The sequence below is a fragment of the Leopardus geoffroyi genome, chromosome D4 (assembly GCF_018350155.1).
Source record: "Leopardus geoffroyi isolate Oge1 chromosome D4, O.geoffroyi_Oge1_pat1.0, whole genome shotgun sequence".
NCBI lineage: Eukaryota > Metazoa > Chordata > Mammalia > Carnivora > Felidae > Leopardus > Leopardus geoffroyi.
In genome coordinates this window covers 84136037-84163177 of record NC_059342.1, presented here as the reverse complement: position 1 = coordinate 84163177, position 27141 = coordinate 84136037, and the positions used below count along the sequence as shown (strand labels likewise).

Sequence of the window (27141 nt, the reverse complement as noted above, 5' to 3'; positions counted from 1 at the left end):
CCTATTTATTTGAAAAAATTTTAACTTTTTTGGTTTAAAGTCTTTTGATATATGCAAGGTCTTTTTCCCTAATGAAAACATTGTCTATTTCTCTTATACAGTTGACCCTTGAGAAACATGGGATTAGGGGTCTCAGCTCCCTGCACTGTTTGAAATCTGCCTGGACCTTTTGACTCTCCCAAAACTTAACTACTGATAACCTACTGTTGACTGAAAGCCTTATCAATAACACAAACAGATGATTAACATGTATCTCCTCTATGTATTATATACTGCATCCTTACAATCAAGTAAGCTAGAGAAAAGAAAATGTTATTAAGAAAGTTATAAGGAAGAGAAAATACATTTACAGTACGGTGCCATATTTACCAGAAGAAATTTGCACATATGTGGACTCCACAGTTCAAACCCACGTTGTTCAGCATCAAGTGTAATTGCATTGACCTTTTTTACTTTTTATTTTTTTTTAGGATTTTATTTTTATCTAATCTCTATACCCAACATGGGCCCCAAACTCACAACCCCAAGATCAAGAGTCTTATACTCTATTGACTGAGCCAGCCAGACGTCCCTTACTTTTTTACTTGACTATCTAAATAACAACAACAACAAAAAATGATTAATTAGAATTTATCATAGTACCCTGATGAGATAGAGCAGTATTCATTATCCTCACTTTACAAATGAGGAAATTGAAGTTAGGTTACACTGTAAGTAAGCTATGTGATTAGGGTGAAAACGGCAAAAATGGGACTTCTCCTTGGGTCTTCAGAATCGAGAGCCAGTGTATATCACGTGGTCTCATTTAACTTAACAGATTAAAAATTTTTTACCAATATCCAGATGAAAAGGAACATTGAAAGTTGTGATTATCTTACATTTTAGCTCCTTTTTAAATGAATGTCATTATAGAATCTGGTTCAACCTAATCAGTCTGTTTCCGTTTCTGAGTCAACAGGCCTATTTGTTTTGATGAGTACAGATCCCATAAATTGTACTGAAAGGGAAGTCGCATGGAGGCTGCAGGTGGCCTACACGCTACCTCTGTGCAGATTGGTAAAACAGTCTCTCCAGACGGTTTGGGTCAGTCAGAAGAAGGCATCTCCCCTTGGGGCATGTTCAGCCCACACCAGGGTGCTGGCCTTGGGAAGTAAGTGTCTGGATTTTCATGTCTACACTGGCTTTTATGTGGCACTCAGAAAACAGCAGCCGGGGATCCTGTTTAATTTATTTATGAGGCGCTGAGGCTTCTTTAGGGTTGTGTTTGCAGAGCGCACCTGTTGCTTTTCCTCAGTATGCAGCGTGTATACCTCCCTCAGTACCTGTGCTTGTTTGCTCCACCCGGACCCCGAACCTCCCTGATATTACATGGCTCACCCCTTCACTTCATCCAGGGCTCCCCTTAAATCTTCCCTTACCAAACGTCCCCTCACCTCCTCTGCCTGGAATACCACCTCCAGGCACGCTGCCCCTTCTTGCCATAGTTTCTTCATTATACTTCTTACCACCTGGGATAAGTAAATTCGTGTGTGTTTTGTTTTGCTTTTGTCTCTCCACTAGAAAGTGCACTTTGTGAAAGTAGGGGTTTTGCCTATGTTGTTCACTGCTCTGTTCCAGCAACTAGAACAATGCCTGGCAGTGGGGAGCTCTCAGTCAGCATTTGTTGAATGAATGAACACACATTGGACTGTTCGTATTGTGATTGATGATATAAATGGCCAATTTTAATATTTGCTACTTCTGCTGACTCTATTTGTACGCTTTCTGGACTATGATGTTATGAATTTTGTCTAATTGAACCGTCACAATAGCAGTGTGAGGGGAAAATAATGTAATTCTTATTTTAGAGTTGAAGAAATATACCAAAACTTAGAAGAGTTAAATGACATGCCCAAAGTCAAATATCTAATCATTAGAGTCATTCCCTTGACAGGTAGTTTTGATAATCAAAGTTCACTTAAAAACATTGTTTCAGTGATTCTTTAGGTCTTATGGCTTTTTTGAAAGAGGGATTTCCAATTACTGGTTGGGAGGGGGGGGAGAAACCTTAAAAACACTGTCAGCTATGTTTTAAGGGAAAGAGGAGGTAAGGCCCTTGGGATTTGAAGCTTTGGGATACTGGAGATCAGACAACTCTCCTTTGTAATCTTGCATTCTTATCTAAGTGTGTTCACCTTGAGGGTCCTTTGGGAAGAAGAACATGACTTTGGAGTCCTTTTCCAGCTGTGTAAGTCTGGCTATATAACTTATCTGAGCAATTTTTTCATCTCTAAAGTCGAGTAAGAGTGTCTACCATATGGGGTATGAAGATGAAATGCCTGGCCTAGTTTTTTGAGCTTAGGAGCTTGATTTCTCCTGTCCCCTTTTCTTTCTCCCTTCACCTGCAAGGGACTAGAAATCCAAGTTGTTTGAGCCCTCTTCAGGGTGATTTCTCTTCTTGATAACTTCCCTCCAGATAAGTAATCCTATATGTTAAACTGTTTTCTGATAGTATGTAGGCAATCAAGGTACCTTTTATAATTTGCATGTTATATTGTTATTGCAACTCAGGGAGTAACTCAGGGTCTTTGTTTATTTTTATTTTTTTCAGTTTATATATTTTGAGAGAGAGAGTGTGAGTGGGGAAGGGGCAGAGAGAGAGAGAGAGAGAGAGAGAATATCCCAAGCAGGCCCTGCACTGTCAACGCAGAGCCTGACATGGGGCTCCATCCCATGAACCGTGAGATCATGACCTGAGCTGAAATCAAGAGGTGGATGCTCAACCGACTAAGCCACCAAGGTGTCCCCATGGACTTTGTTTATAAGTATTGTGCACATACTGTTTTCACAAATCTTGGGTCCGATTCCTGCTTTTGTAATTGAATGTTCATAAAAACTGTATCACTAGCTGGGAAGCCCTCTTTGTTTCTCACATCCTTCTCTCCATGTTCCATGAAATACCAGATTATTTTAAGTCGTTGACGTGTTTGCTAACACGTGTAGGTTTAGATGCCTACTAGAATTTAAGTAGCATCTTACAATTTCTATAATAGTCACCATGTCCCCAGAAGAGGAGTGTCATGTACAGACTCAGAAAATAGGGTTTCCTGAACCAATGAGTAATTGAGGTAGGTGAAAACCCAGGAATTTTTAGGCTCTTTCTCTGAAATTAAACAGTACAGCATTTAATTTCTAACTGAAAAATTATTCACTGAGAAATGGGAAACAGGTTAAAGGAAGTACAACCAACTTCCGGTTAAAGATGTCTGGGGGTCCTTCCCAATTACATGCTGATCTTCTCTTCTCTTAATACCCTATTATATGCTGTATAATAAAGCATTAAAAAAGGTTCATTATTTAAGCATTAATTATGGATTTAGCTGGAAGGTGTATGATTTAAAGACTAACTGATTTAACCCCAAATAATGATATAACTATATTGGAAGGGACTCTGGGAGTATAAGAGAACTAATTCCTTATTTGTCATTACAGAAAATCTGTAATGTCCAAAATGGATGAATCAAGCAATTGCAAGAAATGATTTTTATGTAGGACCGTAGGGGACACTATCAGATGAAACAGCCACAAGAGGTGAAAGTTGTTGATGTTAGTGGAGTAAGGGTGAGGCAGTGAACTACTGCTTTTCACTTAAGTCTTATTGGGTATTATTGAATGGTTAATTATGTGTATATTATTTTGATTTAAAAAAAATTTTTTAACATTTTTTTATTATTTATTTTTGAGACAGAGAGAGACAGCGCATGAACAGGGGAGGGTCAGAGAGAGAGGGAGACACAGAATCTGAAACAGGCTCCAGGCTCTGAGCTGTCAGCACAGAGCCCCGAGTCGGGTCTCTCACGGACTGTGAGATCATGACCTGAGCCGAAGTCGCATGCTTAACCGACTGAGCCACCCAGGCGCCCGTATTTTGATTTTTAAAATAAGGGCTAAAAGGGCAAGAGAAAAAGTAGAAATATAACAATCTAAGAAAGTGAAAAAAACAACCCAAGAAAGGGAGAAAATGTTTGCAAACCCTTATCTCTGGTAAGGTACTTGTGGCTAGAATATACAGTAAATTCTTCCAACCCAATGATAAAGAACCCAAGTAACTTATTAAAATAGGCAAAGGATCTGAGGAACCATTTCTTCAAAGATGATATATTAAGGGGCCAGTAAGCATGTGAAACGATGCTTAACATCACTAGCCATCAGAAATGTAAATCTAAACCACAACCAGATAGTGTTTCACATCCCCTAGGATGCCTAGAATAAAAAAGGCAGATCATAAGTATTGGTGAGGTTGTAGAGAGATAAGATCTCTCATACATTGCTGCAGCTGTAAACTGGTGCAGTCACTTTGGAAAACAGTCTGGTTGTTCCTGAAAAGCTTAAACATAGCATTACCATCTGACCCAGCAACTCTACTCCCAGCTATGTACCTAAAAAAAGTGAAAACACATGTCCACACAAAAACTCATATGCAAATGTTCATAGCGGCATTATTCGTAATAGCCCCAAAGTGAAAACAATCTAACTGTCCATTGGCTGAAGAATGGATAAATAAACAGTGGTATCTGTAGATACGATGGAATATTATTTAGCCATTAAAAAGAATGAAGCACTGGGGCCCCTGGGTGGCTCAGTTAGCTAAGTGCCTACTCTTCATTTTGGATCAGGTCATGATCTCGTGGAGTTTGTGACTTTGAGCCCCTCATTGGGCTCTGCGCTCACGATGAAGAGCCTGCTTCGGATCCTCTGTCTCCCTCTTCCTGCCCCTGCCACACCTTTCAAAAATAAATAAATGTTAAAAAAAATTTAAACAGAATGAAGTACTGATATATGCTAAACATGAATGACCCTTGAAAACATTTTAAGCGAAGGAAGCCAATCACAAAAGCCACATTTTGTATGATTCCATTTATATGCCCGTCCAGATGTTAAATCCATGGAAACAGAAAGTAGACTAAGGCTGAGAAGAGAGGTGTTTTAGGGGAAATGGGGCATGACTGCTAATGAACATGAAGTTTCTTTTTTGGGTGATAAAAATGTTCTAAAGTTAGGAGCACCCGGGTGACTCAGTCGGTTAAGTGTCTGACTTTTGGTTTCAGCTCAGGTCATGATCTCATGGTTTTTTAGTTCGAGCCCCAAATTGGGCTCCGCGCTGAAGGTGCAGAGCCTGCTTGGGATTCTGTCTCTCCTCTCTCTCTCTCTGTCTCCTCTCTCCTCTCTCTGCCCCTCCCCTGCTACGTGCTCTTTCTCTCTCAAAATAAACAAACTTAAAAAACATTCTCCAAAAAAATGTTTCAAAGTTCAATGTGGTGATGGCTGCATACCTATGAATGTATTAAAAACCATTGACTTGTACACTTAAGTAGGTAAATTGTATTGTATGTGAATCATACTTCAATAGAGCTATTATGTTACTCTATATAAAAATGTAGATACATAGACATAATCAAGTATTACTGCTAAAAAAACAGTTTTAGTTCTCTTTTGATGAAAAGTTTATTTTTTTCTTACTTTTGCTTCCAACTTTATTATTATTATTATTATTATTATTATTATTATTATTATTCCAAAACCTGCAATTTAGGAAAACAAAATTGTCATGGTGTATAGATCATAAGTGTCTTTTAATGGTTATTTTTCCCCCGTTTAACACAAATCAGCATGATTTGTTGATCTGTATGCCTACAGCCTTCTCCCGGAGTATGCCGAGATGTTGGTTTTGGGTGGCTCCAAATGGTTTTCATGTTGCCTGTTTTTAGTGTGCTGTAGACACAGACTTTTGGCTGCTGCCAGAGTCATCTTTGTATGTGATTAAGAAGAAAAATCTGTGTGGTCTGTACTTCTTCATACACCGAATAGGAGTAATGTCTTGTTGGTTGGTGATTGAGATTCTTGCCTGAACTTCTTGTTCCCTCTTGAGTTTTTGTGTTGTGAATAAATGGCTACTTAAATTGAACTAGACTGTATTTGACTGCTGCCTCTGTGGGTTTCCCCACTGGAGACAGTTTTCATGAATTGTTAGCCTTAGGCTGCTTCAGATGATGTTTTCTCACATTATTCTCTAGGGTACCTGTTTTTGATGCTGTCTTTCGTTTTGTATATTTTTGTGTTTCTTGCCCCATTAGCTTCATAAATAGTCCTTGCACGGGTCTGGTTGATAGTCATTGTTTTTAGATGCCTGCCTGCCTGCCTGCCCTTCCTTTCAGCGCAGTGCTGTTGGGCTAGGTCTCCATCAACAAAGTACTGGACTTTGCATATTTGTGCATGTTAGATTAACACCTCTCTTTCCCCACATTTGGTAGGCAAAATGACATCTTTTGTTTTTAAATTTTTTTCTAACGTTTTAATTTTTTTTTTATTTGAGAGACAGAGACAGTGCCAGCAGGGGAGGGCCAGAGAGAGAGAGGGGGAGACATAGAATCCGAAGCAGGCTCCAGGCTCCGAGCTGTCAGCACAGAGCCCGATGCGGGGCTCAAACCCACAAACTGCGAGATCATGACCTGAGCCGAAGTCTGACTCTTAACCGACTAAGCCACCCAGGCGCCCCCAAAATGATATCTTTATAGTCTCATGCACAGTACCTCACAAATGGCATTCTGGCCGTGTATACATCACTGCTGCCCCATGCCCTAACTCCTTTGGCTTCCTTTTCTTAACAGTTCTTTTTAAAATTTTTTGAAAAGTTTATTTATTTATTTTGAGAGAGCACAAGCAGGGGAAGGGAAAAGAGAGAGGGAGAGAGAGAAAATCCCAAGCAGGCTCCATGCTGCCAGCATGGAGCCCAGTTTGGGGCTCAAACTCATGGACCGCAAGATCATGACCTGAGGTGAGATCAAGAGTCAGACGCTTTACCAACTGAGTCGCTCAGGCGCCCCTGGCTTCCTTTTCTTTTTCTTTTCTTTTTTTTAAATTTTTTTATTTTAACGTTTATTTATTTTTGAGACAGAGAGAGACAGAGCATGAACGGGGGAGGGTCAGAGAGAGAGGGAGACACAGAATCTGAAACAGGCTCCAGGCTCCGAGCTGTCAGCCCAGAGCCCAGCGCGGGGCTCGAACTCACGGACCGCAAGATCATGACCTGAGCTGAAGTCGGACGCTTAACCGACTGAGCCACCCAGGCGCCCCAATTTTTTTTTTAATTTTTAAAAAGATTTATTTTTGAGAGAGACAGAGCGTGAGTGGGGGAGGAGCAGAGAGAGAGAGCTAGACACAGACTCCAAAGCAGGCTCCAGGTTCTGAACTGTCAGCACAGAGCCCGACGCAGGGCTCAAACTCACAAGCCATGAGATCATGGCCTGAGCCGAAGTTGGACGCTTAACCGACTGAGCCACCCAGGCGCCCCTGGCTTCCTTTTCTTAAACTCTCTTTGTCCTCAGTTCATTCAGTTTCTCTCACCATTGAGCAATGAGCAGTTTGGTACCTATGCGTTTCTCTTACAGTTGTTCTTATAGCATGTAACTTAACTTCGCATGTGGAAATAAGTCCGAAACATTGTTTTCAGAAAATAATTTGCATATAATTCTTGATAGTTTTATGCCACCTTTGATACATTGGAGATGCTTCCCATTCTGGTAAGGACCAGCGTTGTTCTTACCATCTGCACCAAGCAGTAGCTTCTCGTTCCTTTCACAATGAGTATGTTAAAACCATCACCATCACCCCTTACATACACACACACGTTCAAAATTTTTTTTGGACTTGGTATTATTCAATTTATGCTCTATTTCGAGTACACTTATGACAGTTTTACAACAAATAGTTTTAAAGTACATTATAATTTACAGACCAGTTTTACATCCATTAGTTCATTGCAGTGTCCAACGGCCTTATGGGATAGCCATTATTATTACTATTTTTTAAATTTACATCCACGTTCGTTAGCATATAGTGCAGTGATTTCAGGAGTAGAATCCAGTGATTCATCCCCTACATATAACACCCAGTGCTCATCCCAACAAGTGGCTTCCTTAATGCCTCTTCCTCATTTAGCCCCTCCCCCCGCCCACAACCCCTCCAGCAACCCTCAATTTGTTCCCTACATTTAAGAGTCTCTTATGTTTTGTCCCCCTCCCTGTTTTTATATTATTTTTGCTTCCCTTCCCTTATGTCATCTGTTTTGTATCTTAAATTCCACATCTCAGTGAAGTCATATGATGTTTGTCTTTCTCTGGCTAATTTCACTTAGCGTAATACATTTTAGGTCCATGCACATTGTTGCAGATGGCAAGATTTGATTCTTTTTGATTACTGAATAATACTCCTGTGTGTGTGTGTGTGTGTGTGTGTGTGTGTGTGTGTGTGTGTATTTTTTAATTTTTTAATGTTTATTTCTGAGACAGAGAAAGAACATGAGGGGGGAGGGGTAGAGAGAGAGGGAGACACAGAATCTGAAGCAGGCTCCAGGCTCTGAGGTGTCAGCACAGAGACCAACATGGGGGCTCAAACCCACGAGCTGTGAGATCATGACCTGAGCCGAAGTCAGACGCCCAACCAACTGAGCCACCCAGGCTCCCGTCTCCGTTGTATATTTATACCATATCTTCTTTATCCATTCATCTGTTGATGGACATTTGTGCTCTTTCCAATACTTTGGCTATTGTCGATAGCACTGCTATAAACATTGGGGTGGTGATGTGCCCCTTCGAAACAGCACAGCTGTATACCTTGGATAAATACAGTTGCTGGGTCATAGGTTAGTTCTTTTTTTAATTTTTTAAGGAACCTCCATACTGTTTTCCAGAGTGGCTGCACCAGTTTGCATTCCCACCAGCAGTGCAAAAGAGATCCTCTTTCTCCGCATCCTCGCCAACAGCTTTCGTTGCCTGAGTTAATTTTAGCCATTCTGACTGGCATTGAGGTGGTATCTCATTGTGGTTTTGATTGGTGTTTCCCTGATGATGAGTGATGTTGAGCATTTTTTCACGTGTCAGTTAGCCATCTGGATGTCTTCTTTGGAGAAGTGACTATTCATGTCTTTTGTCCATTTCTTCACTGGATTATTTGTTTTTTGGATGTTGAGTTTGATAAGTTCTTTATAGATTTTGGATACTAACCCTTTATCTGATATGTCGTTTGCAAGTATCTTCTTGCATTATGTAGGTTGCCTTTTAGTTTTGCCGATTGTTTCCTTCACTGTGCAGAAGCTTTTTATCTTGATGAGGTCCCAGTAATTCATTTTTGCTTTTGTTTCCCTTGCCTCTGGAGACATGTTGAATAAGAAGTTGCTGCGGTGAGGTAGCCATTAGGCGTATCCCATTTTTATAGCTGATAAAACATAATTTTGATACTCTCTTATGTTAATGCTTAATTATACAGCCATTCCATCTCTTTATATATGTTTTTTTTTTTTAATCTGAGTGTATAAGAAGATGATCTCTTTCCTACCATGTGATTTCTATAAATATACTCTCTTTTATCAGAATCAATTTCTATATTTTAGTTTCAGTTTCTATGTACTTTCATTCTTTCCTTGACCTGCTTCCCTTTTAGGTCTTAGCACAGGGTAATTCTCTATTTTATTTATTTATTTATTTATTTATTTTTAATTTTATTTATTTATTTATTTTAAAAAATTTTTTTAACGTTTATTTATTTTTGAGACAGAGAGAGACAGAGCATGAACGGGGGAGGGTCAGAGAGAGAGGGAGACACAGAATCGGAAACAGGCTCCAGGCTCTGAGCAGTCAGCACAGAGCCCGACGCGGGACTCGAACTCGCGGACTGTGAGATCATGACCTGAGCCGAAGTCGGACGCCCAACCGATGGAGCCACCCAGCTGCCCCTATTTTTTTTAAACCTCAGTAAACTGCAGAGTGATAACTATGGTGGTATTATACATTATATACTGTTTTCAGACTTCTTTCACACCTAAATAACCTTGTTCTATCTTCACAACAGTTATTTGAGATACACAGAGCAAGTGCAAACTGCTCGTTTTTGTGAATTAAAACCTTGCGACTCACAGTGTTCGCTCAAGTTTTTGTTTGTTTGTTTACAGTCACATAACTAGGAAGTGTTAGGAACAGGAATACTCCGGCTTCTGGCCTAACATCGGGCACTTTCCGCGGCTGTTAGGACCCTGCGCTGTGCTCCCTCGCGTGATGTAATGCACACTTAACCAGGTTTCTTTCATGCTTTCATGTTGCCAACCACTTATTCAGAATTCAACCCAGAGTAGCAGTTTCTCTTGTTTTGTCAGAAGACTTCCTATAAAAAGAAGTTGTCAACAAGACAGGCCAATAATGTGCCAGATGCTCTGTATTTAGCAGAGCAAGTCTTTGAAGTTGTCCCTACTTACTGCTCTTCTGCTGTGTGTCTATTTTGTAATCTCTGTCAGGACTGTTGTATATAGACCGGTTTCCTGGGGCCTCAGTAACAAATTGCCACTAAGTGGGTGGTTTCAAACAACAGAAATTCGTGCTCTCACACTTCAGGAGGCCAGAAGTCCAAAATCAAAGTGTTGGCAGAACTGGTCCTTTTTAGAAGTTCAGAGGGAGATGTTCCATTTCTCTTCCCTGGCTTCTGGTGGTTGCCAGCCATCATTGCTGTTCCTTGGCTTTGCAGCTGCATAATTCGAGTCTCTGTCTCCTTCTTCATATGGCTGTCTTCCCTCTGTGTCTGTGTCTGCATATGGCATTCTGCTCACTGTGAATGCCTGTCTCCTCAGCTTACAAGGACACGGTCGCATTGGATTAATACCCTGTTGCAGTACGACCTCATGTTAATTTACACCTTAATTACATCTGCAAACGCACTACAGTTGACCCTTGAACAACACAGGTTTGAACTGTGCTGGCCTTCTTACACGTGGGTTTTTTCAATAATCACATACACTGACAATATCAATAAGTACAGTATAGTACTGTAAATGTATTTTCTATTCCTAATGGTTTTCTTAATGACATTTTTTTATAGCTTACTTTATTGTAAGAATATGGTATATGATACATGTAATATACAAAATGTATGTTAATCAACTATTGATGTTATAAGGCTTCCAGGCAACAGTAGGCTATTAGTGAAGTTTGGGGGAGTGGGTCAAAATTATACATGGATTTTCAAAAAAAAAAAAATTTTTTTTTTCAACGTTTATTTATTTTTGGGACAGAGAGAGAGCATGAACGGGGGAGGGTCAGAGAGAGAGGGAGACACAGAATCGGAAACAGGCTCCAGGCTCTGAGCCATCAGCCCAGAGCCCGACGCGGGGCTCGAACTCACGGACCGCGAGATCGTGACCTGGCTGAAGTCGGACGCTTAACCGACTGCGCCACCCAGGCGCCCCAGATACATGGATTTTCAACTGCACAGGGGTCAACTTGTTTTTTCATTTTTCTAATGGTGTCTTTTATTGAATACAATTCTTGGTTTTCAGAATGGTCTAATTTTTCCTTAGTGAAGAATGCTTTTTGGTGAGCTATTTAAATAATCTTTTTTTTTTTAACCTCACTGTCATGAAGATAACCTCCCGTGTTATTATTTAACTATTCAGTTTTACCTTTTACATTTATATCCACAGTCTGCCTAGAACTGATTTTCACGTGTAATTGTGTGAATTTTTGTGTGAATCAAGATTCATGTTTTTTCTTTTATTTTAGATATCTAGTTGACCCAATACTGGCTCTTTTTCTTAATTTTTTGGACAAAACTTACTTTTTCTCATTGCTTTACAAAATGCCGCTTTTGTCATAAATCAAATGTCCGTGTGCGTGTGTGTTATCTCTCAACTCTACTCCGTTTTGCTCTTCTGGTACCAGTACCACAGTCTTCAGTCCTGCTTTTCAAAAGTCTTGGTGTCCAGTGGAATCAGTCCTTCCATTTGTTCTTCATCAAGATTATTTTATTTTATTTTATTTATTTATTTATTTATTTATTTATTTATTTATTTTAATATATGAAATTTATTGTCAAATTGGTTTCCATACAACACCCAGTGCTCGTCCCAAAAGGTGCCCTCCTCAATACCCATCACCCACCCTCCCCTCCCTCCCACCCCCCCATCAACCCTCAGTTTGTTCTCAGTTTTTAAGAGTCTCTTATGCTTTGGCTCTCTCCCACTCTAACCTCTTTTTTTTTTTTTTTTTTCCTTCCCCTCCCCCATGGGTTTCTGTTAAGTTTCTCAGGATCCACGTAAGAGTGAAACCATATGGTATCTGTCTTTCTCTGTATGGCTTATTTCACTTAGCATCACACTCTCCAGTTCCATCCACGTTGCTACAAAGGGCCATATTTCGTTCTTTCTCATTGCCACGTAGTACTCCATTGTGTATATAAACCACAATTTCTTTATTCATTCATCAGTTGATGGACATTTAGGCTCTTTCCATAATTTGGCTATTGTTGAGAGTGCTGCTATAAACATTGGGGTACAAGTGCCCCTATGCATCAGTACTCCTGTATCCCTTGGGTAAATTCCTAGCAGTGCTATTGCTGGGTCATAGGGTAGGTCTACTTTTAATTTTCTGAGGAACCTCCACACTGTTTTCCAGAGTGGCTGCACCAATTTGCATTCCCACCAACAGTGCAAGAGGGTTGCCATTTCCCCACATCCTCTCCAGCATCTGTAGTCTCCTGATTTGTTCATTTTGGCCACTCTGACTGGCGTGAGGTGATATCTGAGTGTGGTTTTGATTTGTGTTTCCCTGATAAGGAGCGACGTTGAGCATCTTTTCATGTGCCTGTTGGCCATCCGGATGTCTTCTTTAGAGAAGTGTCTATTCATGTCTTCTGCCCATTTCTTCACTGGGTTATTTGTTTTTCGGGTGTGGAGTTTGGTGAGCTCATCAAGATTATTTTAGCTGCTCTTGACTCTTTGCATTTCTGTATAGATTATAAGATCAACTTGTCCATTTGTCCAAACAAATCTACTGATATTTTGATTGGTATTTGCACTGATCTGTAGACCAATCTAGGGAGAACTGATGTCCTTATACTTTTGAGGCTTCTAGTATAAAAGATGGCATATTCTGAATTTTCTGTAAGTCATTTTTAAAAAAAAAATTTTTTTTAAGTTTTTTTTGAGAGACAGAGAGAGACAGAGACAGAGACAGAGTGTGAGTGGGGAGGGGCAGAGAGAGAGGGAGACACAAAATACGAAGCAGGCTCCAGACTCTGAGCTGTCACCAGACAGCCCGATGTGTGGCTTGAACTCATGTACTGTGAGATCGTTACCTGAGCAGAAGACAGACACTTAACTGAGTCACCTGGTCGCCCCCTGTAACGCATCTTTAATTTAGCTCTCAAGCTGTCAGATTTTTATAGTTTTCTATGATGAAGTCTTACACATCTGCATTATATTTATTCTTAGTTATTTGATATTACCTGATGCAATTATAAATGATATATCTTTTTAAAGTTTCATGTAATAATTATTTGTTCTTTGGGATATAGAAATACTATTGGCCTTTTTATATTCACCTTATATCCAGCAACTGTGCTAAAACTCAGTGGTTAATTCTGATAACTTATCTGCAGGTCCTTTTGAAATTTCTACGGAAAAGTTCATATCATCTACAAATAATGACAGCTTTATATTTATTTGATAAAAATATAATTGAGTCATGTGTGATTTTAAATTTTCTAGCCACATTAAAAAGGTGAAATTAATTTTAATAGTATATTTTATTCAACTAAAATACCAAAATATGATTTCAACATGTAACAAGGTAAAAATTATTAATGAGATTTTTACATGCTTTTTCATACTTAATCTTCTAAATTTGGTGTATTTTACATTTATGACACATCTCAATTTAGAGTAGCCATGTTTCAAGTACTTAGTAGCCACGTTTGGCTAATGACTACAGCGTAGGTTTAGAGAATGAGGCAAACTTTTTTTTAAGCAAATGTTATATATATAGCTTTTTTATGTATAACTTTTAATGGAGTCACTGATGGGGCTTCTACTGTCTTGATTATATATAAGTGCCAAGGAGAGATTGAATTTTCAAGGAAGGTTATACTGAAAAGGTGTCATTTGAATGTCTTGAACTATGAATATAAATTTGCCAGGTGAACAAAATGGGCAAAGAGAATAACATGTAAAATTGTGATGTTATATTAGAGTAGAATTCGTTTAGAGCCTTGCAGATACTTTGCTGTGGGTGGAGAAGAGGTCACACTGCGAGAGTGGTGGCTGACTGGCTAGCAGTTCTTCCCCAGTTCCCTGTGTTATGAGTAATTTATTAGTAATGGTAGTTCACATGTTCCAAATAGATAAAGTAAGATAAATTTTCAAAAGTGTAATTGCTGGGCCTAATAAAATACGTATATACCCCAGCACATACGGTGAATCTCAGGGTCTGAACTAATTTTTCTGCCCCTAGAAAATATGCTGGTTTCAGTGGATAGTCAACTGCAATAGTGTACTGTATCTGTAATGGGTTAACTGTTGTATTAAGTTCGTATTTTGGGTTTTTTGGTTTTGTTTTTATTTAAATTCTAGTTAGTTAAGATACAGTGCAATATCGGTTTCAGGAGTAGAATTCCGTGAATCATCACTTACGTACAACACCCAGTGCTCATAATAACAAGTGCCCTCCTTAATGCCCATCACCCATCTAGGCCACCCCCCACCTCCCTCCCTCCATCAACCCTCATTTTGTTCTCTATCATTAAGAGCCTCTTCTGGTTTCTTTCCCTCTTTTTTTCCCTCCTTCCCCTATGTTCATCTGTTTTGTTTCTTAAATTCCACATATGAATGAAATCACATGGTATTTGTCTTTCTCTGACTGACATATTTTGCTTAGCATAATACACTCTAGCTCCATCCGTGTTGTTGCAAATGGCAAGATTTCATTCTTTTTGATGGCTGAGTAATATTCCGTTATTATATATGTACACACACACACACACACACACACACACACATCACATCTTCTTTATCCATTCATCCGTCAGTGGACAGTTAGGTCCTATCCATAGTTTAACTATTGATAAGGTTGCTATAAACATTGGGGTGCATGTACCCCTTTGAATCTGTATTTTTGTATCCTTTGGGTAAATATCTAATAATGCAATTGCTGGATTGTAGGATAGTTCTATTTTTAACTTTCTGAGGAACCTCCATACTGTTCTCCGGAGTGGCTCTACGGGTTTATATTTTGTTGATTACTGGTAAAGTTTAACATTTTTTCTTATTAACAGTGATACATTACTACCTTCTAGTTCTCAGATTCCATTCAGGGTTTTCTAGTTGTCCCAATTATATCCTTTGCAGCAGAAAGATCCAGTTCAGGATCAGGCTTTGCACCTCAGTCTTCCTTTTCTTTGGAGGAAAAGGCATTTTCTTGACATATTTTACCTTGGCATTTTTGAAGATTACAGGTAGATTATTTTGTAGAAAGCCTCCCAATTTGGTTTTGTTTGTTTCCTCATGATTAGATTCAAGATCCAGCATCTAATTGAATTGGCAGGAACATTACTTCTCATTGTATCTTACCAAGTGGTATAGGACTTTGATTAGTCCAATTATTAATATTCACTTTGATCATTTGATCAAAGTAGAGCCTGTCAGGTATCACTTCTGTATTTTGGAATTTATGTGTGTTTTATGGAGAAGTACTCTGAAACTCTCCCACACTTTCCATTTATTCAGTCATTTATTTATATCAGCATTGCTTCATGGTTTCTTACTTTATTCAATAGGTTATAATCCATTATTGTCATTATTTGTTTTGATGCTGAAATTATCCCCAGTTTGGCCAGTAGGAGGTTTTTCAAGCTGGATCCTCCTCCTTCTTTTCTTAAATGCTTTATTTTATTTATTTTTATTTTTATTTTTATTTTATTTTTTAAGTAAACTCTATCCTCACCGTGGGGCTTGAACTCAGGACCCCAAGATCAAAAGTAGAATTCTGGGGGCTCCTGGGTGGCGCAGTCGGTTAAGCGTCCGACTTCAGCCAGGTCACGATCTCGCGGTCCGGGAGTTCGAGCCCCGCATCAGGCTCTGGGCTGATGGCTCAGAGCCTGGAGCCTGTTTCCGATTCTGTGTCTCCCTCTCTCTCTGCCCCTCCCCCGTTCATGCTCTGTCTCTCTCTGTCCCAAAAATAAATAAACGTTGAAAAAAAAAAAAAAAAAAACAAAGTAGAATTCTGTACTGACTGAGCCAGCCAGGTGCCCCTTATTTTTTTATTTTATTAATTTATTTTTCCAGTTTTATTGAGGAGCATTGATATATAACATTGTACTAGTTTAAGGTGTATGTATATATTGTGAAATGATTACCACAGTTAAGTTTAGTTAACATCACCTCACGTATTTTTTTCTTATTATAAGAACTTTTAAGATTTACTCTTAGCATTTTTCAGATACACAGTTCATTCTTGTTAACTATAGTCACCATGCTGTATATGTATCTCCAGAACTGAAAGTTTGTACCCTTTGACCACCTTCACTCATTTCCTCTACCCTACCTGCACCTCCAGCAACCACCAATCTATTCTCTCTTTCTATGAGTTTGGTTTTTTTTTTTTTTTTTTTTTTTAGATTCCACATATAAGTGAGATTATACAGTATGTGTCTTTCTCTATCTGACTTATCTCACTTACCATAATGCACTCAAGGCCCATCCATGTTGTTTTATATGTATGTTATATATAGGTTCCCTTGGAGATATATACCTGGTTCCCTTTATCGGAGAAGGGTATTACAAGCCGAGATGTAGAGACTAGGTATGTTCATACCAAGTGGAGGTGCTCACTGCTCCAAGGCCCTCTCAGTACATAGATTTACAGAGCTAGGGAGTATGTATATGTGTATGCTTATGTATACACACAGAGACATACATACCCCATACACATTTATGTCTGTATTCTTTTTTTTAATGTTTATTTATTTTTGAGAGAGCGTGAGCAGGGGAGGGGCGGAGAGAGAGGGGAGGGAGGATCTGAAGCTGGCTTTGTGCTAACAGCAGCGAGCCTGACATGGAGCTTGAACCCATGAACTGTGAGATCATGACCTGAGCTGAAGCTGGACTCTCAAATGACTGAGCCACCCAGATGCTCCTATGTCTATATTCTAAATATCCATTAGTTCACCCAGACCTTCCACAGGGTTTATTCTAACCTTTCTCTTTTCATATTTGTATCTCTCTTCTCTTATAAAGAGAATTCTGGGTCCCATTGTCCTTAGTTGATTTTCTTATTTAAAAAAAAATTTTTTTTTAAATAAAAAAAAACCTTTTTTTTTTTTTTAATCTTTATTTTGAGAGAGAGACAGAGTGTGAGCAGGGGAGGAGCTGAGGGGAGGGAGACACAGAATCAGAAGCAGACTCCAGGCCCTGAGCTGTCAGCAGAGCCCGACGCGGGGCTCGAACCTACGAACCATGAGATCGTGAACTGAGCCGAAGTCAGACGCTCAACTGACTGAGCCATCCAGGTGCCCCTTTTTAATTTTTTTTAATGTTTATTTATTATTAATGAGAGACAGAGAGAGAGACAGAGCATGAGCAGGGGAGGGACAGAGAGAGAGGGAGATGCAGAATTGGAAGCAGGCTCCAGGCTCTGAGCTGTCAGCACAGAGCCTGACACGGGGCTCGAACCCACAAACCGCAAGATCATGACCTGAGCTGAAGTCAGATGCTTAACTGACTGAGCCACCCAGGTACCCCAGTTGATTTTCTTATTTGATGAATCCTCCCATGTATGAAAAATCTCTTCTTGTGGCCTCTGAACCGTTCCATGTGGAAATACTCAGGGTCACCTCACTCAGGGTTCAACCTCCCGTGCAGACCGGCCCTTTGTGTGCATGTGGATAGTCTCTTCACAGTTTGTGTCCTGTGCGTGGACACCTACTATGCTCTGCCCCACCTAATGGCTGTCAGACTGGATTGCTCAGGAAGGGGCGAGGGCTTCCTGGGAATTCTGGTTTCACCTGAATGTTTCTAGCTGTGGGGTTATTTCTTTATCTTTATCTTTATCTTTTTTTTTTTTTTTTTTTTTTTTGAGCCCTTTTGGTTTGAGGCCTCATACTTTCCCTGAGTCTGAGAAGCTTAATGGAAGTTTCTTCCTGAAAATATTTTTCATCATCTCTGCATATTTTTTCTCTTCTATATATACTGTCATGTGGATGTTGATTTCCTTCATTTCTCTATTCCATATCTCTTGATTTTTCTTTTATGTATTTTACCTTTTCCTGATGTCAGGCAAAGCCTGATATTTTAGCTTATTAATTTGTTCAACGCTCTCCTTTCTGCTCTTTAATACATTTATCCATTCAGTTTATTTCAGTGATTATATTTTTCATGCCCAGTATTCTTATTTGCTTCATTATGACATTTTCTTCCGGCTTTATTATTGTTTTTTAACGTTTATTTATTTATCTTGAGAGAGAGAAAAAGAGCACGTCCACATGTGTATGTGGGCAAGGAAGTGGCAGAGAGAATCCCAAGCAGGTTCTGCACTGTCAGTGTAGGGCCCTACATGGCTGGCGCTTGATCTTATGAACTGTGAGGTCATGACCTGAGCCAAGAGATCAGGAGTCTGAGACTTAATCAGCTGGGCAACCCAGGCACCCCCTTCCTGCTTTACTTCTAATATCCTTCCTTATTAAGTTTGAAAGTTTATTTATTTTTAAGATTATATATATATATATATATATATATATATATATTGTTTTTTTTTTTAATGTTTATTTTTGAGAGAAAGAGGGCATACACGTGAGTGAGCGGGGGGGGGGGGGGGGGGAGAGAGGGAGACACAAAATCCAAAGCAGGCTCCACACTGTCAGTGCAGAGCTTGACACGGGGTTCGATCCCACAAACTGTGAGATTGTGACCTGAGCTGAAATCAGATGCTTAAGCACATGAGCCACCCGGGTGCCCTGATTTTAAGTAATCTCTACACCCAGCAGGGGCTCGAACTTGCAACCCCAAGAGCAAGAGTCGCATGCTTTACCGACTGAGCTAGCCAGGTGCCCCAGTTTGTTTATTTTTAAACATTTATTTTCTGTCTTTTCTCCTGTGTCCTGGGGATATTAGTCACCTTGGTTCATGATGTATCTGAGGTGTGGTGAAGAAAGCTACAGTCAGCTTTGATGCCTAGTTTGTGCCTCTCCTGGGTTTAGAGAATGAAGGTGGTAGGGGTCCAGGGAGAGGACTTACCCACCGTCATTATACAGTGTGAAACCCCTTCTAAGGCTCAGCACTTTTTAAGGTCTGTTTCCATCTGTTAGAAACTTCTAGCCCACAAAGTACAGAAAGCAGTGGTGGGAAAAGGGAGCCATGAACATACAGGGACCACCCACTGCCATCCGTGCATATCCCCACCAGCTGGCCCCATGGCACCCACTTGTTACTCTGCAGCCCCTTGACGGTTTCAGGCTTGCCGACAATCTTTCTGCCCTGTAACTGCAACTGCCTATTCAGTAAAATGTTGGAGAGAAAAATATTTACCGAAATAACTGCACCACACCCTAACTCTCATCTCTGGTGTCTGGCTCTGGTCTGCTCGGCTTGCATTTTCACCCTACATTAGGACCAGATTTCCCTATGTTGTTCCAGGGATTTCTGTCTGTATGTAAACACAAATTAATTTTTTTGTTTAGTATAGGTTCATACTTCACATGCTGTCCAGCAGCTTGCTGTTTTTACATTTTATTTTTTGAAAGAGTTTTTTTTTTTTTTTTTCTTAAATGTTTATTTACTTTTGAGACAGAGCAAGATGGTGCAGGGGAGGGGCAGAGAGAGAGAGGGACAGAGTATCTGAAGCAGGCTCTGTGCTGACAGCAGAGAGCCCGATGTAGGGCTTGAGCTCACAAACCAGGAGATCATGACCTGGGCCAAAGTCAGATACTTAACCAACTGAGCCACCCAGGTGCCCCAGCAACTTGCTGTTTTTAAAATGGCTGATTAGGGGCCCCTGGGTGGCTCAGTCAGTTGGGCGTCCTCTTGATTTTGTCTCAGGTCATGATCTCAGGGTTGTGGGATTACGGAGCCTGCTTAAGATTCTGTCTTTCTCTCTCTGCCCCTCTCCCCCACTTCCGTGCTCTCTATCTCAAAATAAAAAATAAAAAAATTAAAATGGCTGATTAACATGATTGATTACATATGAAGGTAGTTTGGTTTCAATCAAAGATAGCTTTAATATATGTGTATGTATAGTTTTTATATCCCTTTTACACTGAGGTGTCTTCATCTAATTATCTTAAATGTAAGTTAGTGATAGGGTAGAGTGTAGTTGTTAGTGTTCTGTGAAGCACTTGATAATTGCCCTCTTTGATTCTTGTAGGTTGTTACCAGTTTTTAAATACTGTATGATGATACTGAAATAAATACCTTTATGGATAAAGTGTTTTACATTTACAGATCATTTTCAAGGATGGATTTACAGAATGGATCAAATAGAGGAGTAGGTCAAAAGGCATTCAAATAGTATTTCCAATATGATGTACCAACTTGCATTCCTACTGACAATATGAGAGTGTTTTCCCACACCATCGTGCACTTAGGTTATTTTGATGATTTGACTGTGATCAGAAGAATTCTGTATCTTGAAAAAAATGCTATCAAATAATATAATTAAGGTATGTTCCTCATTTTATTCTTATCTACTGGATAAATGGACATATGTTTTCCTACAGGACTGAATTTGCTCTTAAAGAAATCATGTCCTCTGGAGGTGCTGAAGATGATATCCCACAGGGAGAGAGGAAAACAGTTACAGATTTTTGTTACCTTCTGGATAAATCTAAGCAACTGTTCAACGGATTAAGGTTAGTGGACTCTTGATGCCTTAAACTTTTCTCTAGTTCTGTGTTTTTTTCCCTATGGCTGGTGTGTGGTAAGTTTCTGAAAGTTATGGATAGAATGTTTTATAAATACCTGTATTAGAGGTCAGGTGATCATGCTGTTTTGACCCTCTTCATTTTCAGATGAGAAGACAATAAGAAAGAGGAAAACTGTTTCCTTCAAGTTGAGGCGAGCAGTTTTGTTAGATGGTTTTGTATACGGTATTCCACATCATACCCTATTTATTTATTTATTTTTAATGTTTGTTTTTATTTCTGAGAGACAGAGAGAGACAGAGCACTAGTGGGGAAGGAGCAGAGAGAGAGGGAGACCCAGAACCTGAAGCGGGCTCCAGGCTCTGAGCTGTCAGCACAGAGCCCGACGCGGGGCTGGAACTCACGAACTGTGAGATCATGACCTGAGCCGAAGTCAGACGCTCAACCGACTGAGTCACCCAGGCACCCCCACATCATACCCTATTTACATCTGATTTTACACATTGGGGTATTGAAGTTAATGTGTCTTTTGAGAAAACATTTACAATTATAAAGATAATTACAAGATTATCAAATATTCATTTGATAATATTCCATGACCACTGTATCTAAAGTTACACTTTCAGTCACTTTATCCCTATATTCATTTAATTTTTTAATAAAACTGATGACTGTCTTGAGCAATCTTATTAATTTGCCTATAATGTCTTCTTACATAAAACTAATATTCCCAAGAATAGGACCCTGTTTGTCACGGTTTCTCTATACATAATGGCCAGGGTCTGGCCCATTGCAGATGCTTCATAAACATTTGTTAAATGAAGGATTCCAAAGGCAGGTTTCTTAACTTCTGTACTCTGCTGCTTTCTATTTTGTGCCAGAGAAGAATCTTTAGGATCAGCTTCTGGTAATAATCAGATTAATTGCAACTTTTTAAAGAATTATTTTCTGGGGTCTGGGTGGCTCAGTTGGTTAAGTGTCCGACTTTGGCTCAGGTCATGATCTTGCGGTTCGTGAGTTCAAGCCCTGCCTTAGGCTCTGTGCTGACAACTCAGAGCCTGGAGCCTGCTTCGGATTCTGTGTCTCCCTCTCTCTCTGCCCCTCCCATGCTCATGCTGTCTCTCTCTGTCTCTCAATAATAAATGTTATGGGGCGCCTGGGTGGCGCAGTCGGTTAAGCGTCCGACTTCAGCCAGGTCACGATCTCACGGTCCGTGAGTTCGAGCCCCGCGTCAGGCTCTGGGCTGATGGCTCAGAGCCTGGAGCCTGTTTCCGATTCTGTGTCTCCCTCTCTCTCTGCCCCTCCCCCGTTCATGCTCTGTCTCTCTCTGTCCCGAAAATAAATAAACGTTGAAAAAAAAAAAAAATTAATAAATGTTAAAAAAATAAATAAATAAAAAGAATTATTTTCTGGGGCACCTGGGTGGCTCAGTTTATTGACTATCCGACTCTTGGTTTCTGCTCAGGTCATGATCTCATGGTTTGTGAGATCAGTTCCTATGTTCGGCTCTGCGCTGATAAGCATGAAGGCTGCTTCAGATTCTCTCTCTCCCCCCCTCTCTCTCTGCCCCTCCCTCTGATCTCTCTCTCTATCCCTCAAAATAAATAAATAAAATTTAAAAAAGAAAACATATTTTTTCAACTGATTATTGCATTTCTTCCATATTTTTTCTTGTCCCTTGTCCTCCCTCCTTTTTATACTTGTAATGCCTAGAGTGAACATCCAGCTCAGGTCCTCTGTAATGACCTACTCTTGATTTTCATCTCTGTTCTCGTTTACATCATTTCGTTTTCAGAAAATGTCTCTGAAATATGTCCACCATATGCCAGACATACTCTTTTTTTGTATTCATTTACTCTTTATGGGATGTATGCCATCTTGTCATTTCATATCAGCATTTTTTGCTATACTGCTTAATAAAAAGCCCTAGATACTACGTTTTGACCCAAAGTTTACTAGCTTCTCTATATATTCTTATTTGAATATAAGAATGAGTATAGTATGAGTATGTCTTCACTGAGTATGTTTGAGAAGCATATTGAATTTAGTGGCATCTCCCTTCTTAAAAAGGAATTATTTTCCTAATCTGATTCTGGATCATAAATGAGTCCTTAAAGCTCAAGTAATCTCTTGCTAGAGACTCTCCATCTGGCTAAAATCACTCTGTAGCTACAACAACAGTAACAGTAACACATTTCCACACAGCATTCTACAGTTTGTAAATCGCGTTAAAGTACGTCTTCATCTTTAAGCCACACGATGACAATATATAGTACAAAACACGTAACTAGAGTTGATTGTTTTATTTTACCCTCTTTTTAAATGTGCAAATTTTAAATTTAAATTTGTTGTGCAGATCAATTTAACAGCTCAAATGTGTCTCATTTTGATCTTTTTTTAAAGTGCCGTTTTAATGATCACACTGATTTTATTTTTATTTTTGAATTTTTGATTTTATTTAGTTTTAAAGTAATTGCAGAGTAAAATTGTGTCTGTGGGGATGGTAGGAAAACCTAATACATGGAGAGGTTACACGAGATCTAATCTTTAGGACTGTTTATTTATTGTTACAGAAATTTATTATAATATGCTTGTGATACCTATTTCAGTTTAGTTCTTGAGCTCTTGAAACTGTATCGGGTCCAAGAATTAATCCTTCTGGGCACCTGGGTGGCTCCAGCTTCAGCTCAGGTCATGATCTCATGGTTCATGAGTTCGAGCCCCACTTTGGGCTCTGTGTTGACAGCTCAGAGCCTGGATCCTGCTTCAGATTCTGTGTCTCGCTCTCTCTCTGCCCCTCCCCTGCTTGTGCTCTGTCTCTCTCTCTCAAAAATAAACATTTAAAAAGAAATAAAGAATTAATCCTTTTGACTTTGTTTTTTGAAATATTCAGTACATAATCTCACCAGTTTGAAATTTCCCTTCATTTGTTAAGTCAATAATTTTGTCAGTATACATGTGTAACTTGCAGATACCATAAATTGCTACCCAGAAAGCACTATTTTTTTTTCTTAACTTACATTATATCACTCTGGCACTGTGGCCACAGCTTGCTTTCTTTCTTTCTTTCTTTCTTTCTTTCTTTCTTTCTTTCTTTTTTTCTTTCTTTTATGTTTATTTATTTAGAGAGAGAGAACACCCACACACGTGCAAGCAGGGAAAGGGCAGAGAGGGAGAGAGAGAATCTCAAGCAGGGCCCAGTGCAGAGCTTGATCCCATGAACTGCAAGATAATGACCTGAGCCGAGATCAAGAGTTGGACACAACCTACTGAGCCGCCCAAACACCCCTGAAAGCAGTATTTTCTATCCTAATATATTGATTGCCTCCCAGATGTGGAGTAGTACTTCCCCAAAGTGCTATTTTTAAAATTTGAGAATCGTGGGGTGCCTGGGTGGCTCAGTCGGTTGAGCATCCAACATCAGCTCAGGTCATGATCTTGCAGTTCATGGGTTCAAGCCCCACATCAGGCTCCTTGCTGTCAGCCTGTCAGTGCAGAGCCTGCTTCTGATCCTCTGCCCCCCTCTCTCTGCACCTCCCCTGCTTGCACTCTCCCAAAAAGAAATCAATCATTTAAATTAATATTTAAAAAATAAAATAAAATAAAATAAAATAAAATAAAATTTGAAAATACTAATAATAAATTTTGGCCTAGAGGAATGGATAAGCAAATTCATCAGGGATTTATTTTCAGTGTTTTGTGTACAGGGCCCTCTTTAAAAAAATTTATTTTTTATTATTTTTTTTTAATATTTATTTATTTTGAGAGAGAGAGCGCAGGATCAGGGGAGGGATAGAGACAGAGAGAGAGGGAGAGAGAGAAAGACAGAGAGAGAGAATCATAAGCACGCTCTACAGTGTCAGCACAGAGCCTGATGCAGGGCTCGATCCCACGAACTGTGAGATCACGACCTGAGCCGAAATCAAGAGTTGAACACTTAACCGACTGAGCTACCCAGGTGCGCCCAGGGCCCTCTTTATTTTAAACAGCCTTAATTATTTCTGTAATAAATATGGTGAGTAAAGTATATATATTCTCTGAATGCTTTTGGGTTGCTGTTTGAGAGAGATGTAGCTAATGGCAGTGCAAGTGTGAAGTTTCCTGAGAGATTAGTACTTTGATTCTCTTCCTTTTTTTCACTTTTTAAGAACATCTGTTTTACACACATACACACACACAAACAGAATGATATAGAATTATTAAAAAGATTTGGTGGATAAATAAATGAAAAAGAGCGAATTACAAAAACAGTATGTTCTTCATGATCTTGATTTATCAAAAATTCTATATTAAATTGATGTTCTGTATACCCTAGTAGCTCTTAGCGGGGACTGTTTGCTTTTACCGCCCAGTTTGGTCCCTAACCAAAGACCAAATATATTTGGGGGTTGATTTTCTCAAAATGTCTGGTACATATGGGGGTGTGTATTTTCTCTGCTTGTTTATCTAAATGAAAATGCTTTGTTCAGTATTAGGCCTTGGTTGGAAAGGCCTCTATTTATCAGTTCTGTAGGTTGTGTTTGAGTTCCCCATGGTGGTGGTTGTGGGGTGTGTGGCATTCTTCTCCACACTGCTCTCCCATTCCCTCTCCAAAGTAGCTCTTTGAGTTATGCGAATTAAAAACCTCTCTGCTTTTCAAGGGGTGATACAGTTTTAGTGCATTTCTTTTGAAATAGAGAGGATTTCTTTGGGAAAAATGAAAAGAAAATTTTTTTGGTTGTTTTCCCTCTTTATATCTATGTTGATCTGAATAGAAAACAGGATCATAGTGCTTATAGAGAAGAAGAAATACATTGGTGGTGGTCTGGACCAGTTTTGGGACTTGGGGAAATGGGAAAGTGGGGACCCAGCTAGAGTAGCATAGCCTTTAACATGGGGCCCTTCCTTCCCGACATTCCTCTCACTGTTAGTGTTTATCAATTTTGGCTAGCTTTCCTTCATGCTTTCTCTATTTTTCTTGAGTTCACAAGCTAATTATTAAACTTACAATGCAGTGTAATAGACTTGCAGAAAAGTACAAAGATTATGAATGTATTTTTTACAAATGGAGCATATCCATGTGGCTTGTACTTGGATAAAGAAATAGAACATATGGGGCGCCTGGGTGGCTCAGACGGTTGAGTGTCTGACTCTTGATTTTGGCTCAGGTCATGATCTCAACGTCATGGGATCAAGTCCTGCACGGGGCTCTGTGCTGACAGTGCAAAGCCTGCTTGAGATTCTCTCTCTCCCTCTCTCTGCCCCTCCCCTACTTGCTCGCCCTCTCTTTTTCTCTCAAAATAGATAAGTAAACCTAAAAAAAAAAAAAAACCAGCAGAACATTTAGCACCTCAGCAACCACCTGTGTTCCCTGTCACTTGGACTTTTAAACTCCTTATGAGCAGAGCAAAAAAGTGCATTTCAGTTCATGAAAGGCTTCAGAGTTTCTATATAATGTCTTACTTAGATGTAATAAATTCCCTTTTTGCCCTTGAAGGTGTGTCTTTCCACCTTATATTACGTCGTTCATCTAAGTTCTCAGAACCTTTTAATTTTCCTAGGCATGAATATTTTTTATAACATTTATTTTATTTTTGAGAGAAAGCATGAGTGGGGGAGGGGCAGAGAGAGAGAGAGAGACAGAGAGGAGGACACATGATCCAAAGCGGGCTCTGCTTTGACAGCAGCAAGCCCTGTGGGAGGCTCGAACTCACGAACCACGAGATCATGACCTGAGCCGAAGTCAGATGCTTAGCTGACTGAGCCACCCAGGTGCCCCTAGATGTGAATATCTTAACAAAGTGTTTTTCTTGCCTGAAAATATCTCCTTATATTATGTGCATAATAAATAAGCTGTTTCCACTCACTGTGTAAGAAAACATAGACCAAGAGAGTGAGAAATAGATAAAATGAATGGTGTTTTTCCTTTAATAGCTCTTGCATGTAGTTACAGTAGTAATGAAGTGAGAATAATGTTAGAAATATCTTTGAATACTGTCAGAAAATGATCAAAAGCCCCAGTGCTTGCAGGGTTCCAGTTACCATGGTGACTGAGACTGCCGGAGCAGAATGGAATACTTGCTGGGATTATATAAGACAGCATCTTGAGACATGTATTTGAGATACACAGCTGTCCCTGCCAGTGATATCCATGACTGTCGGTGCTTTGAGACAGCAGAGGCCTCCAAATCACTGATTATTTGATTCTGGAAGAGCAAATACACATAGCCAAAATAAGCACTGGAGGCCACAAATATACATTGACAGAGAAGTGTGCCAAAGTGAAGTATAATGGTCTTAAATAAAAATAACTGCAGAAATTGTTTTGATTAAATAGGCTTCTAATATTTCAAATTAAAGAAGAAATCCCCCACAATACTTCCTTGAAGAGCCTATTTTTAGGATGCCCTGGTTCCTAAGTAGGAAAGGGTAACTGGGAGATGAACGGTCTGTTCC

At 39.6% G+C, this 27141-nt stretch overlaps 1 protein-coding gene across 5 annotated transcripts in view; it reads left to right on the top strand.

The window, feature by feature from the left end:
• SCAI (suppressor of cancer cell invasion) overlaps positions 1–27141 on the top strand; it is a 153658-nt gene that overhangs the window by 58089 nt on the left and 68428 nt on the right. For all 5 annotated transcript variants that reach the window (XR_006710490.1, XR_006710489.1, XM_045470235.1 and 2 more), the window contains exon 3: positions 20563–20694. Coding sequence is in view for 3 of the 5 variants with exons in the window: in XM_045470235.1 (XP_045326191.1) it covers positions 20563–20694 (132 nt within the window). In the remaining 2 variants the exon portion in view is untranslated. The remainder of the gene's footprint in view (positions 1–20562; positions 20695–27141) is intronic.